At 39.2% G+C, this 16,360-nt stretch overlaps 1 protein-coding gene across 7 annotated transcripts in view; it reads left to right on the top strand.

Moving 5' to 3' along the window:
- ANO4 (anoctamin 4) overlaps window positions 1-16,360 on the top strand; it is a 213,775-nt gene that overhangs the window by 27,709 nt on the left and 169,706 nt on the right. Inside the window, exon 1 of one of the 7 annotated variants that reach the window (XM_054073548.1) lies at window positions 10,712-10,791. The exons of 5 other annotated variants lie outside the window; for them this stretch is intronic. In XM_054073548.1, coding sequence (XP_053929523.1) covers window positions 10,782-10,791 — 10 coding nt within the window. In that variant the 5' untranslated portion in view covers window positions 10,712-10,781. Of the gene's footprint in view, window positions 1-10,711; window positions 10,792-16,360 lie in introns of those variants that run through there. One more of the 7 variants, XM_054073511.1, reaches the window with a different exon arrangement.

The following is a 16,360-nucleotide window of genomic DNA, read 5'->3' on the forward strand; positions in this document are numbered from 1 at the left end:
CATTCCAACAGTTCCATATCTTCCTTATGTTGGGGATTCCAGAACTGGACACAATACTACAAGTGGAGTCTCATGAGAGTGGAGTAGAGGGGAGAATCACCTCCCTTGATGTGCTGGCCATACTTCTTTTGATGCAGTCCAGGATATGGTTGTCTTTCTGGTCTGTGCAGGCACATTGCCGGCTCCTGTTGAGCTTCTCGTCAATCAGTGCCCCCAAATCCTTCTCCACATGGCTGCTTTCAATCCTGTTACAATGCAAGGTGTATCAGAGCAGTAGTGTGGCATCAGGTTTCATTATGATAATCTCATTTCCTGAATTTAAGGTAAAATGTTAGAACTGAAAATATCTGTTATAGTGACAATGTATCAAAGGCCTATGCCTGTCCTGGTGCTCCTGGTATGAGATTGGTTGAATGGTATCACATCTTCTTGTAACTTATGTTGAGAATGGAAATGGTGAGGAAAAGCGAGAGAAGTTTAGGATATGTGTTTCAGTTCAGTCCCAGGAGGGAGAGAAGTAAGAAGCAGCAAGGTGGATGTGGTACGGATTTACCGATTTCTGACATTTTGCTTCAAGATTCAGGTTATGATGAAGGAAACTTTGCCCACGTGGGGATTGCTATGTGCTTTCAGCTGCCATATAATAGCATGAGAGTTACTGCACAGAACTCATTCGTTGTCAGAGATTTAATGTCTTGCCCACGATTATACAGAATTTTATGTGTCATAGTCAAATTGAGGACTACTGAACCCCATGCCAGTACCCTACTCATGCCGGGCTAGCTTGTTTTTTTCCATGGGGTTGGTATAGGGGGGAGAAAAGAATTTTGGAAAGATAAACTACATTCAAATAGGAGAGGTAAAGAATAAAACATATAATCCCCTAGGTTCTCAAGATAACCGTCCTCAGGAATTTTATCAAAGAAAAAATTATCATATTGCTACAAAATGTGAAGTAATACTTAGGATATTTGCTAAATAACTCTTATATCATTGCTGCTTGTCATTGTCTGCCTAAAAATTCCCAATTGTTTGCTTTCCAGGGCATACCATGACATCTGGTTAGATTTTGATGTGCTCTGAAACTCTCACTTGCTCTCTGGTTACAGCACACTCAGGGCTAAGCAACTTGCAATTGATGTGGTGTTTCTCCTTCACAGCTGTCAAACATATGTCCTCTTTGCCTTATTGACACCAGGGGGAAAACATTCTGGGGCCACGCAGTTTGCACCGGACATCTTTTGAACTGCATTTTTAGAAACGTCTGTAAGTCAGCAAAAAAATTTATAGCTCAGGCTTGCCTTTGTGAGTACTTCATTGCATTCTTGGGCTAGCACTGTGCAATCTAGATATGTCTTATTATACAAAAAAGCATGGAAGGATACATTTCAAGCATTTAAGAATTGATAAAATCCAGAATTTTGGTCGGCTGAATTTAAGCATTACCCTGGAAACTTGCAGTGTTTTTCTTAGAGTTCTTTGTTTCTTTTTTTCCCCCTCATTAAGCAGTTTGTTCTATCTCATAGTTGGTGTATATGATTCAAACTTTGCTCCAAATAAAAAATTAATATTTCCAGATAGTCATTTTTATATGGTAATTGACACAATTTCTGCTAATCTCTAGATGGTAAACAATTTTTCGCTACAGAAACTGAGTTGAGATTATATTATTTCCTCTACTGATGTTGTCTGCTCATATTACTTTGTAGATAAGAAACTGAAGTTTAGCATGAGAGAAAGAAATGCCCATTAGCTTAGGATGCTAAGTGTGAAATGGCAAGGGCATGATTTTTTCGATGTCTTTGGCACTTTCTAGCATTTCATATAAGTGGAATATAAGATATTGAACTTCATATAAGATATTGACCACACCTATGAATGCTGTAACTTTGACTAATTGGGTGTTGTAAGCTGAGTGCTTGGACACTGACATACATCCACTGAAGTCACTTTCTTAGCAGTGCTGAAGGCAGAGGCGTGCGTGCAATTTGCAGATGACGCCAAGCCGAGTGGTGCAGTCAACACACTGGAATGGTGGGATGTCATCCAAATGAACGTGGACAAGCTGGAGGGGTGGGCCTGTGTGAACCTCATGAGGTTGAACACAGGGATCGGGACAGTCTGCAGTTTCAATGTGGGATGGTGATGACGTGATTTAGAGCAGCCCTGTGAGAAGGACTTGGGGGTGCCGATTGATGAGAAACTTGACAGGAACCAGCAACATACTCACAGATGAGAAGGCCATTTGTATCGTGGCCTGCATCAAAAGAAGCATGGCCAGCACATCAAGGGAGGTGATTCTCTCCCTCTACTGCACTCTCGTGAGATTCCACGTGGAGTACTATGTCCGATTCTGGAATCCCCGACATAAGGAGGATATGGAACTGCTGGAATGGGTCCAGAGGGGGGCTACAAAGATGATCAGAGGAATGGAGCACATTCCATATGATGATGGAGTGAGAGAGTTGGAGCTCTTCAGCCTAGAGGAGAGAAGGCAAGGATCTGGGGAGACCTTACAGTGAGATTCCAGTACCTGAAGAGGGCTACAAGAAAGCTGGGGAGGGACTTTTTACAAGGGCATGTAGTGACAGAATGAGGGGAAATGGCTTTAAACTGGACAGGGAGAGATTTAAATTAGACATCAGGAAGAAATTCTTCACGATGAGAGTGATGAAGCACTGGAACAGGTTGCCCAGGGAAGTTGTGGATGCCCCATCCCTGGAGGTGTTCAAGGCCAGGTTGGATGGGGCTTTGAGCAGCCTGGTCTGGTGGGACATGTCCCTGCCCATGGCAGGGGGTTTGGAATTTGGAATTGGATGATGTTTAAGGTCCCTTCCAACCCAAACTATTCTATGATTCTATGAAATTTAAATTCAGATTCTTTATCTATCTTTATTCTATCTTTATGGCTTTGTTGTTACTCATAAATACAATTAAATTGTGAAAACATTTTTATTCCACTTTATTTACATAGTTTTTATTAAAGGATATAATATATGTAATGTAACTGCAATTGATCAAGTCCAAAAAGAAAAAAAAATCTTCTCATGTTCTGTTTCAGGTATTGTGAATAAAGCATCTAATACTTTACTCTTGTGCCTTTGGAAATAGCACAGGCACTGCTTTGTTTGAGAAGTTTTGCCAGAGGGTCTGGCTGGTGAGCCAAGGTTACGTGAATGCAAATTTTCAATCAGCAATGTTTGCTAAATGCTGCTGGGGTGCCATTTGCAGGGAGGTATCACAGCATCGTATCTTACGGTGCCTGGGGCTTTGTGGAGATTGGTTGTGTGGCTTTACTGTCCCAGGGCAGGAATGTCAATTGCATTTAATGCCTAATCCCAGGAAAGGGCTTGACCCTTTCTCTGCCCATTAGGCTTCAGTACATGCTGTACTCTGACTTCAGCTGAAGGAAAACCATGAATTAAATTTTACATAGTTTAAAATATTTTTTTTCAATAACTTTAGAGTCTTTCTAGACTGAGATCTGCCAGTGGATATATCACGGCCATAATATCCTCTGAAGCCAAAGACAGAGAATGGAAGAGTTCGGGAAACTGGATTGATAAACAATGATTCGAGGAACATCAGTAGCACAAAGTGTAGCTTGAATGTATCATATGAACGTTTTTATGTATAATCATACTTAAGGTTATGTGCTAGAAATACTGATGCTTAGATGGTAACGGCAGTCATTTGCATAAATAGAAGTATGGAGAGCAAGATAGTATGTTTAGTTATTCTACATGGCAATTTTAAGGCAGAAAGTACTTAATTTTGTTTCAAGGAAATTAGAGACTTATTGATTTTCATTGAAGGATATACAAAATGTTCTTTTTCTACCAGAGGGCATTTCTTTTCAGCACAAGTAGGCACGCATTAGTTGATCTAGGAAAAGTCAGGCTTGCAACCTTCAGTAGTTGCACAAAGGGTCACTCCTACGTTGAATTTCATGCTTTGGGAAAGTCTGGAGAAATTTTTCCTTACTCTTCATATGAAAAGTCTGACATCACTAATATTACACCCTGTTAACTGTCAGACGTTGAGCGCTTTGGTGCAATGTTAATTCTTTTTTAGTATTATATATTTAGTATTGCTATATGCTGAGCGAGCTCAGACTGCACGTGTGATGATATAATTAGAGGAAGGTGCTTTCAAAAACTGAAGTCGTGCAAGAGACATTGTGGATCTTCACATTTCATATAGGAACACCAGTAGGAATTGACGTAACGAAAAATCTTTGAAAGAGTGAAGTAGAATCTAGCACTGTAGTTTGTTAAGAAATTAATTATAAGTAGAAGTGTATGCTTTCCATCTTCATTCTACTCTTGCACAAGGATATTGCCTAGCTCAGGTAGAAGATGCTGTTCAGCTGTAGTAAACAGCATCCTTGTGGCTGGAATTTGCAGCCTGCAGTGATACCTGTCTGGCTAATTTTTTTTTTGGAAAAATTACACAAAAGTTTTAAGATTCAAAGCCTGGCTTGGTACAATGTTTTTGATAGCGGTCATATCTTCCTTCATGAATTCGTATCAGCTTTTTTAAAGTGCAGCTTATTATTGTGAAAGTTTTAGTGAATAGTCTGTACAATTAATAGTAGCGGGGAATGACTGAGTTTTTTCTGATTCCTATATTTAGTGCACCATAATTTCATTCTTTTTCTTTATTTGTCTTCTTTATAAAAGACAAAGCATTTGAGACAAGATACTTTTGTTTTATAAAAGTATGTGATGTCTGGTACCTGAGCTTGTGGGATCATAAATGCTGTTGTTGGAAAACGTTAATTTAGCTGAAGAATCAGGGCTCAATTAAAATAAGATTAAATTTATAGGTTATATATATTGTATTTAGCATTTGATATATATTGTGTTTAGCATTTAATTTTGTTGATCTTTATAGTTAAGTATGTGCAGGCTTTGTGTCTGTCTCTGCAGACAGTAACAGTTTTCTCACAAACCACATATAACCTTCACAAGTACATGGTATTAGGGAGTGCTTAGAAAGTATGTACTAACAACCTTATCGGAGCAGAGCCTATGCTTTTACTAACAACCTTATCTGAACACAGCCTACATTTGCGTAGGCCAGAAGCATACCAAGGGTAGTCAAGTGAAGATAAGGAAATGCTGGTGTCCACACAAACGATGAGACAATCCTCAAATACATATGTATGAAGAAATGATGTAATCTGTTCAATATACATTAGATTGCGAAACACTTAAGGGTTAAATTGTGGACATGCCGTGATTGTCTTTGAACCAGATTTGGGTGTGCATACCCCTGGTTCCCGGGGCCTCAAAATAAAGCACCACATATAACCTTCCTGGAACGGTTATGTGTTTGTCTCTACACTAACGCTGTTGGGAACCAAATAATTTTTTGTACCTCATGCAGATTTCTGAGCTCCTAAATTTTTTTAGGCTTTTTTGGGTAATTTCAAAGTTTTGACAGAGAAATTTCCACTGCTTACTGAAAGCTTCAGATAATGCAGAGGTCAGCACAGCAGCCTCTGCAGTGGGGCCAGAGATAGTCATTCTATGTCTGGTTTGGGCAATGGATGGTTGCCTTAACGACAAATTCTTTGTGGAGTTGAGACATGAAACATCTTGTTTACGTGCCAACTTTTGACTAGTTCTTATTCCTGATGTTTGAAGAGGAATGTGCAGCCCCAGAGGCAGGATACTTTCTGATATGTACCAACATAGTCTACATGGAGCAGTTACCCACTGCAGGGAAAGCACGTAAGGCAAGGAAATTCCAAACTGAGTGGGTTTGTGTTTAATTAGATTTTTATATTCCTCAGGGTTAAAAAAGAAATAGGGTGGGGTGGGGTGGAGTTTTTTCTTCTCTTCTTCCTTTAGAAAGATGTGTTTTGTTTTAAAGGGCAATTGAAGGTAGAGAACAATTAATTAGGTTAGGAAGTATGTTTTAGGTATAGCATTTGCACAGAAAAATTGCAGAAGTGTGAACAAGGACTGAAACTTGCATTGTTCACTGTTGTGAAACTCTTACTTCTCCATGAGGTGCATTGTTCTCTTTCAGAAACAAACTCAAGGCAGCATAGAGAAATAATTAGGCTGTTATCGTCAAATAAATAGTCTACATCTTTTTGTTACGATCACAGACAACCCATGGATTTTATGAGCTCTAAATTCTGTATTGAGTTGGAAGGCTAAATTACTGGAAATTAACAATGCCTTTCTTGAAGTTTATGGAATGATCAACTAAGAAAAGAAAAAAATCAATGCCATTTAACTTTAACAGTAGCATTATTTCAGGATCATTGCATGGAAAGAGCTTTGAATTAATAAAAAGTTTAATATGACAATTAATTTTTAATGCAAAACATTCATTTGCATGCAGAAAAAACTCCTCAGTCCTAACTAGCTGATCCCCTGGAAACAATTCCCATAGACATCTGTTATGGTTTCCAGGAGATTAATATGGGGAAAGACCTAATCCAGGATTGAAGCAGGAAGTGTTTCTTGCCATGGTTAAGCCTATGAGCAACCAGGGACTCCCTGGTTTGTAACGGTGGAGCCTCTGAGGAGGCTTATGGACACTTCTAGTGTTCAGGGAATTGCAAATGAATGAAAGAGCTGATTCTACCATAATGTGAAACTGATGAGAATGGTGCCTATCTCTAGCGAAATTGATGCTGACTGTGCTTAGGTGAGACACTCCTGACGTTTGTTGACAACCCACAGATGGAGCTATATTAGTGTAGCATGCTCATGGTCATTTTTCAGCATTATCCAGACCAAAGTTTGGATTGTATCTCTTACTTTATTTAGTGTTTTCATTTTGATACTCAGTTGTGAAGATAAATATGTAAGGGAAAACCTGACACTAAAAAAATGTGATGAATAGCATCAATAAAAATTATTTTCTTCTTTCTGTAAACAGTTCAAAGTATCAGGAGATAAGTCATACACTTTTATACCTCTGCTTATGCAGTAAGTAAGCTAGAAAAGGAAGAAAAATGAAAGAAGTTATGCAATTTTAAAAAATACCACAGTTCCCATACCATGGTCTTATCACAATCATAGCAAGATGGTATAAGAAATATAAAATATAAGTGCAGATTTCAAGACAAAGGGTCTTACAGACTGTCAGTGACTGTTTTTTAAAATCTAGATTAGGTGAGTTTTAGTTCTTCAATATTTCACTGTGCACTCCAATAAAAATTGGTTGCTTTTTTCCACGCAAACTTCTCTCTTTGACTATAAGCAATAGTTTGGGCTGATCATATTTAAATGAAATTCTCAAGGATATGAGTTGCTGGCTTGCAACTTTCCAAAGAAAAAGAATAAAAAATATTGACTTCTAAGCAGGTAGTTTTGAGAGAATTTTTGAACCTCTTAATGAAATTCCATGTAATATGTGCCTAGATGCATGGGATTTTAGAGAAAATGACGCAAATACCCACTAGAATGTGATATATGCAAAATCAAGAAGGCCTCTCAGTGTGACAGGTACAGTAAGTTCCTTGTTCAGCAATTCATTCCTAAAAGCGACATGAAATTAATACAATTTGAATTGGTTTCAATAGCGCTTGTAGTGTGTGTTTGATTCTGAATAGTTGCAAGGCAAACTGACCAGAATCCTTGCCCTGCTCTTGAAACCCAAGCCAATAGGAGATGCAGGGACACTGCAGAGGTATTCTGCAATCTTGGGGAGGAAAAAGCACTGGTTTGGCAGAGATCTGTCCACTTTGGGTAGCTTATTGTGTTATGTTGAGATCATTTATTTGGCTTCTGTTAACTAGAGATAATGAACGTAATAACATTGTATGTTGCTGTGGGTCTATAGACTTTGCAATTGACTTGGGCAAAACTTCTTCATTAATATCACAATTACATCAAAGAGCATGAAACTGTGTCAGTAACAGGATGGTGACAAAGCCATCCTATTATTTTTGCAGATGCAGAAAGGTCTTGAATTTCCAAGTATGGGTTTCATTTCATTTTAGCTACTTTAACAGAAAGCAACTTTTTTCAGCCAAATGCAGTGTTGGCAGATTTCTTTTAGACCTATTTCCCTTTTTAATGAAATGTAACTGTAGTGAATCACTCTGGGTTTTTTCTTAATCATTTAACTACTCTTTTATTTAAAATAGTTATTATAGGGAGAAACATAAATAAGGCAGTAGACGAATCTCAGCATAGTATATCTGAAAGGTGGGGACCGCCCTTCTGATTCTGTCAATATTTTGCTGTTTGACATTGGTCAGGTCACTTGGGCCTTGCCTACTACTTTGTTGATTAGGCTCAGTTACTGCACTGGATCTGCATAGGAATGAGCAGAATATTCAGACAAGATACAGCTTTTCCTCTTCAGCCTGTGAGGATCCATGAATAATGCTACGCTGCTGACTGAAACATTGGAAGCCCTTCATGTCTTCTCTTCTTTCTTATGTGTAAGATAGATTTTGTCACCTGGGAGAGGTTTGAAAAATGGATTAGCTGAAGTTTGGAAACAACTGATAAATGTACGCATTCAAAGTTGTATGTTTCTATTGAAATGTACTTTGGTTCTAAATTGAGGTTAAAATAGCACAATTTTCCTTAATTCAGTTATCTAACCATATTTATCTATAATAAGTTTACCTGATCAGAATTTAGCACCTGCAATGGAGCATGGGAATGAAAGTCAGAAGCGGGTTGTTGGTGATGAAGCAGTATGCAGCATGCAGGTTCAACACTGTACAGTGTGAAGAGAATAGTCCTCAATTTTAAACTGGAATTAATCACCTCGCTTTCAGTGCATTTTTACTTATGTTTGCAAGTGAATTAGAAAATGCTCTGCCATGCTGTCAAACCAGTGACATCCAAGAACTTACTGAGCTTCTGATAAAAAGAAATTGAAGGTCACTTCTTCACATCAGTGGGTTCATCTCTAATCCAGTGCATTAAATTAAATTGACTGTGTATTTTGCAGCAACAGCAAAAGTTTAAAGTGCTGGAGTGTAGCATCTCATACATTGCTAAAATAATACACATTTCAGAGAACCAGGAGAAAAGGCTAGAAGATTTCCATGATGTCTTAAAACTAACAAACCTCCAGAACAAAATTTTGCATTGATTCTGAACTTGCTGTCTGAGCTGTTCTGTTTGCTCAAAGTCAAATGCTGTTTATGGCCATGTTGTTGCTAAGATCTCTATCACTACATTGTTCTTACTGAGGAAGGTATTGAAGGCTCTATCTTTGTACAGTTTTATTCTGAAAAATATATCCAGGGACAGGAGCAAGCAATGCTTCTTTTACAGCTGAAGCCTATTGCTAAAACGTGAACGGATGCCTGTCTTCTTAAGGAGAAATATTTAAAGTACTGGTCCAGATTTTCTCAAAAAATCTTTGGAAGAAGAGACAAAACAGTAGGAATAACAATTCCCAGTTCTTGCAGTGCCCTATCTTGATACCTTATCCAGTAGGTGCCTCTTCTTTGTCAGTACCAGTGAACTGTAGGCAAGGATTTCTGCCTTCTGCTGTAAACTATTGCCTCTGCACAGGGCATAGAGCTGGCTGCCTTCCTGCCTGCTCAACGTTCCCCTCCATTACTGCTCATCTCCATTTGGCAGCTAGGACCAAGTTATGTCCTTTCTTGTACTTTTCAGATGATGCAGAGGGTAAAGAACTGACGCTGCGGATTTATGCTTAGTTTGTTTAAGACTGTTGCAAAGCCTGGTGTTTCTGTTCACTAACAACACTGATGACAGAGATTTATTCCCCAGGGGAGTGCTGCTACCATAGAGGCTGATCAAAAACATTTCTTATTCATTCCCGAAGTCAATTAAAAAATTAACATCACAGCTCTTATCAGTACATGCACACAAAAAATTAAAATCACTTGGAATGTGGTGCAGTGAGCTGCTAGCTGAACTTTTCTTTATATGCTTAAAAGGGTGAGCAAAACAAAGGAGCACATTTACAGCCTCTAGTTGACTCTAATGGATAATGTAAGCTTATGTTTCAGATTTGGATAGGAGCTGATGGCGATTGCATTTGTATTTCTGAAACCTTGCCGATCAGCAAGGAAACACTGGCAAAAATTTGAAACGTGGCTGCTCCCTTGGGTAATGGCTCTTCTTGTGTCAAACATTGACAGGGCAGCAAAGAGAGGTAGTTATGGGCAGTAAAATAAGGAGAAATTGACTCGGTTATTCTTTAAATCTTTTTATTCACATTTAGCTGTGGCAAAACAGTTGTGAAGCTCTAGGAAAAATGATCTGTGTTTTTTATCCTCCTCAGTTACTTTTGCTGGTTTGGATATCTTAATGTGTTGCTCTAGGGGGAAGGATGGTTGGAGACATTATGGTAGTAACTATGAAAACATCTTCAATGCAAAGACCAGTTTTTGAAGCCAGTTCATGCAAGTGAGTGGACCTAACAGAGTAGTTGGTGTTTACGGGCATGTGTCAGCTGGTTTCTGAATTTACTTTTTTTTTTTTTTGCTGTTTTGTCGCGCATTGTAGCCTGGCCCAGGCTGAAGGTCACCTTCCTAGTCGTAGATCTGAAATGCACTGGTGGTTTTAACCCTCTTCTAGTCTTGTTTAGTACTTATGTGGTCAAAACCATGAACTCAAGAGCTGCTTGAACATTGTCTCTAGATTAGAGCCAGTGAACTTGAGCATCAGTTCTTATGCTGCAGTGTTTAACGTGTGACAGCTTTGACATCACTGAAAATTGCCAACAGGAGGGAAGCAGCAGTAAAGTGCAAGGAAGCCTTATCTGTTTTCATCTCGATTGTCTGGCTGCACAGAACTGCAAGGCAACTGGGTTAGATGATGTCAGGTAACAATCCCTTTCGCTTCATGGGGTATGTGGGCCTGTCTGTAAGCTCTGGGAGTAGGTTCTGCAAGCACTTGATAAAGCTTCAAATAAGCTTTCATATTGCAGCCAAGAATTAAATTACCTGTCTTTCCAGGTCACTAGCTATTTGCTGATTAAACCCTGCTCTCCATCTTGAAATGATTCCTGTCATTGAAACAACTGCTGTGTCTCCAGGACGCTGGCGTAGCACCTTCTCTGACCCTGTGTTCTGCTCAGGTACAAGCAGGAAAACCACAGGAGCAGGTGGAGAGAGAGCAGAAAACATGCCTGTCTGATACACTGCTGGGAGATAAGGATGCGTCTTCCAGCTAATTCCCTTCTTGACTCTATGCGTGGTGATGTCTAAGGAATCATTTCCATATAATAAAACTTGTACTTGCTGCATAATTATTGCAGCATGCATCAAAATTTTACAGAGGCATAAATTCAAAATCTCATTTTGCTAAATGAGAGGGCTGCATCCAGCTGTATCCTATCCAGCACAGCCATGGCTATGCTGGGAAGACAGGACTCTCAAGAAGAAAGCAGGGTTCATGCAGGAGAACAGATAGTGGAAAAAAAGGAGTCAGCACCACTGGGAAACAAACCATACATGCAGGGCTGTCCAGTGCAAATAGAATAAAACTGCTGACTAGTCAGAAAATATTGTTTCCTTCCACTAATTCTGCTCACCTTCAGTAATCCCAAGCAAGGCTTGGGGCAATGCCAATTTAACATATAGCAGTATAATTACAGAGTTACTCTTCTTACTGGCAAGAAACAAGGTCCTGGTGGAAAAACTTGAGATTATCAAGTTGATACAGCAGATTAAACAAATCAATGAATGACTATGAAGTGGAGCAGGAAGTGCTAAATCAGACCATTTCTTCATTAGTGCTTTGCATTTAGCAAAGGGCTGCTCTTAATTCTATAGAGAACAATGAAGCTTCCTTGTGATACATCTGGGTAAAGCCATACTATGGTGATACTTGAGAAAATAAGGCCCTTTTTTTAACCCTTTGAGGTGATTAGTTTATTTCTTTGAAGAACAAGGTCTATTTTCCCATGTGACATTGTCAGAACTTGGAAAACTAAAAATGCCTTGAAGTGATGCAGTACATGGAGAAATCCTTTTGGGCTGTTGATGCTTGTGTTCTGGCACGTTCTGCAGGTTGTCAGTGTAATGGATTCAAAATGAAACAAAACCACCTTATTGATCCTTGTGGCTTCAAGCAGCAGTTCCTAGTGTAGTCAGAATTGTAAGAATCAAGATGTATAAAGGAGAACAAATAACAGACTGTGGCTCATATCAACTGTCCTGTACTCAGCTAGAAGGGCTTTTTTTCTAGAGTTCCTGCTTTAAGCTTAGGAGAAGCAAGTCTCTTTCTCCTTGTTATGCTTCTCCAAGACTTCTACATGCATTTCTGTAGAGTTCTGGGACTTTCTTCCTCCTGTCTTGCACTGAACTGAAAATGGTGTCCTTTCTGCCACCACACACTCCTGGGCAAGAGACAAGGAGATCCCTTCCCCTCTGAAGTCCCAGCCCTGAGATGGAATATGATCCTTTCAACCCACGAGCCTTGCAGAGAGCCAGAGAAAGAAGGAGACAGGAGTTAGTGCCTAGGATCTCAGAATAAGCATTTCCATGCAGGAGTTATTTTAGGAAGAGCTGTTCTTCCTCTGTAGAAGAGCTCCCACGATGCGCGTTTAAGAAAAGAAATGATGATCTGAAGTCTGCGGGGCTACTTTTCTAAGTTTTCGGCTGTGAACATTTAGGCTGTGCTGCCTATCGATTTTTGTGTAGTAACTGTTAGACCTGCAGTTAATCTTGCGTTAAGTGTATTTTGGTTGATTTTTCCTTGCCATTATGTTTCCTATGCTACTTTATTATTTGAACATCAAAATTGAATATGGTGCTGTGAACAGAATAAGGTATTCTGCTGCAAGGAACTTGCAGTCTAATTCAGGCACAGTGACGCACAGGCATACATAATATACAGGATAAGGATGCAAATTCAAAGTAATAGAAGTGTCTGGGGAAAAATCAGTGCTGCAGGCTAACTTACAACTCCTGAAGAGCTACTAGGCTGCAGAATAGGGAAAATATTGAGCAATACAAAAGATGTCTTTTCCCTTCTTTTTTTTCGTCTTTCAAGATGTTAAGCATTTTTGAAGGACAACTATCTAAAATGCAAGTAGAGTTCTGCATACACAGGCATACAAATGTGTACCTGTAGATTATTTAGGCACAGAAGAATGAATTAATTTAGTTAATTGAAGAGAATTAACATTAATTCTAGAGAAATCAACTGCAGTGGTATATTAGTATTTTGATAATCCTACAACTGAGACTACGTACTGTCAGTCAAGAGCTGCTTTAATTATGTTTGTAAGCCTTCAACTCTGACTCTTGTGGTAGATGAGCTATTAACATAACACAGCCTTGAACTTCTTTAATTTTTGAATTTTCTGAATTTTCTCATTTTCATTCTACTAGATCTATGGGTTTAAAGTGATAAATTTAAGGAAGCTGGGTGGACAGGTCTTTACAGTAGCTCTTCTAGGCTGCCCATAGTTTTCTAGTGTGACCATAGGTGCATCACAGAGGCTGTGTGCATCTAGTAGGATAAGTCTAGCATATTTTCTGTTTCATGTTTCTTTTATGAGGCTAAACCCATTAAAGACTTGAAGTCATTCAGATCCAACGGGGCTGAGCCATATATCTCTTTAGGATAGATTAATGCTAAGAACATAAGCAGTATATCTTTCTGTGGCATCGTTTCATGAGGCTGTAGTAATTCTGTTATTTTTTTTTTAAATACAGTTAACATAAATTATTAAAAATGTCACAAGTTATCTTGTCTATTCATATTTTCTTATGTGCACTTGCCACTTCACATATATTATGTTGTCAGTGAAGTACTCCCATCTTTTCTCAGGAGTAAGAATGTTTTATGACACTTCGGTCAACAAATGCTAGATGACAAATAATGATTGGAAAGTATTTGTTTTCATTTGTACTTTCAGCACAAGTGACAGCATTGCACCATTTCCTTTTACTGTCAATGCACTGGTAAGTATTTTAGCACTTGGAAAACTAGAAACTGAAGAACAAATGGATAAATGTTTATAAATCCCTCTGAAAACAGCAGGGTTGTCTGTCTTCCATTTGTTTAAGCCAATGTTTTAGAAAAGCAGAGCTCTCAGGTCTGTATCTTAGAGATTACTTAAACCATCTGCCTCTCAAAAGAGCCAAGCACTTAGAGGTATCTGTAGATTTCTGCAAGACAGAAGGTAACTGTACCATGGGCATTTCAAAGAGCCAGTCTTGTAGTCTGAAAACAGTGCTATTGTTAATTTTGGAGCTGAAAAAAACTGTACCCCAAAGTTAACAGATTTTAGAGTGACAACAACCAACCACTGCAGACTCTTTAGCAGCCAAATAAATGCCTGTCTGGCTCTTTGCATTGTATGAGGGCTGCAATTTTGCAAACAGAACATTTTTATTATTTAATTAGCCTCAAAAGCTAAGTGATTCAAAGATATAAACCGTGTCTATAAAAGGAAAAAAAAATTAGTAACAGCAGGCCTAATGCCGAAGGGCCTTACTCATGAATGTAAAGATGACTGGGTTTGTTACCAGCTGTGTACTCTGGTAAATAATGAGCTTGAGCTTGCAATTCCCTATTCATATGAATATTTCCTCTGCTTTTGTATTAGCCAAGATTACTCACGTGTTTATGCGTTTGCAAGACCAAGCCTATTTGGAAGCTGAACGTGATGGGGAAATAGCTGTCAGAACCTCGCTGACTGTGCTGTAAAGGGGAGTGCTGGGTTCTTGCTTTTTGTTGTGGTGACTCTTTTGCTGCAGCCCTTGGTCTGCCCTGCTCAGTGTGTGAAGGCAACACTCCTGAGGGGAGTTAATGTGCTGGAACAGGCTTCCAGTCTTGTAGGTTTTAAAGTAAGAGTCATCCTCTAAGAAAGAAAAAATTGACATATGAATGTAATGTGGAAAGCCCATCAGACTAGAGGGTCATAGAGGCCTAATGGAAATGGATCATTTTCTTCAACACAAACAGTGTGGCCATTGTAAGGAATTGGTTTAGGTACCTACTGTCTAGTTTGCAGCATGTATGGAAAATGCAGTATCAATTCATCTTCTAGACAAGGAATCCTTCTGGAAGTATTTTTTTGTTTACTTTGCAACTTTACCATCAGTTTCAGTAATTAGTGGGGCAGATGGGTGTTTGAGCTCTTTGCCTATAGCAATGAGGTTTGGATGAGCTGAGGTTACTCAAGTTCTAAATTAAGAAGGGAAAAATGAACAGGCACTTTGTTTTCTATGTTGGGCTGGTCCTGCTGTGAGATGTAGTGGGCTTAGGCAAGTTGGAAAATGCCTGCTACTTTATGTACCAAATGTTCATTATGAACTTTGTTCTTGATCACTTGTACTCAAGAAAGCTGACCAAGGCAGTTCTCCAAGAATAGGAGACAAAAGTAATTGTAGCTGAAATAGCTCAGGAGAGAGGATTTCCTTAGTTCTCTGCAGAAAATGGTTTTAGGACTGCTTTCTGAAAGTCTTCTCTCTTGTACATTAGCACCAAAATTATTTTCAAGTAGTGATTGTGAGGGTGCAAGTGTGGCAGCTGCTCTAAGCAGTGGACTGTAAGTTGGGCAATGGCTGGTGCTACTGGTGGATGCTGCAATGGGGCTGTTCCCAGCTACCCCCAGAAAGGAAGGCTGTTCTTTGAACCTGAGGCTAAACTTGGCAGCTGCTGCTCATACTGATTGCGACTGTGGCATAAGCACACAGCTTGTCTGCCAGTTCAGCCCACATGCTTCAGGTGTACGGTTCTTGTCCACAGGGTCATGGCATGGGTCTGACAAAGTGAGTGATAAGTAATCCTCACCTCCCCTCGTGTTTTGATTTCCGTGTGATAGTATTAACTTAGCAGCAACTGCTGGAAGAGGGAGTTTTTTCTTAACACAGTAGAAATTCTTAGATTTTGATATCACTTCTGTTTTTCTCAGTACAGTATTTTTGAATCCTTGGTGACCCTAACATATTTTATGTGCAGGTCATTCATTTGTTGTATGAGGAAAAACAGGTAATTTTAATAACCTGGAAACAGAAAAAATCTCTTTTAAAACATTTGTTTAGAACATGAATGTCTTTTATCTTTTTGGGACGTGGAGCAGTGGCACCATAAATTAGCAGAGCTCCCTCTCACCTCTTCTCCATAGCAAAACAAATCCTGATGGCATGAAGCAGGCTGAAATGACTTTGGAAAGGCAGAGTGTATAACTAATATGTTGTTCCTCTTCTCCCCTAATTCCAGCATCGAGGAGTTAATCTCGCTGCTTCAAATTTTTTTGCTGTCAGGGCTTCCTGAGGTGTAACATCATGTGGTGAAGTAGAACACTGCTTGCTGTGAAAGGCCACAGGTTATCTGGGGAGAACTCGGGGAAAACTGGCACTGCTCATGTCTCTCCTACACCCTCTACCAGCTGCTCCTTTCATTTTTTTTCTCTTGTTGTTAAAACTTGTATT

This window comes from Cuculus canorus, chromosome 1 (assembly GCF_017976375.1).
Source record: "Cuculus canorus isolate bCucCan1 chromosome 1, bCucCan1.pri, whole genome shotgun sequence".
Classification (NCBI taxonomy): Eukaryota; Metazoa; Chordata; class Aves; order Cuculiformes; family Cuculidae; genus Cuculus; species Cuculus canorus.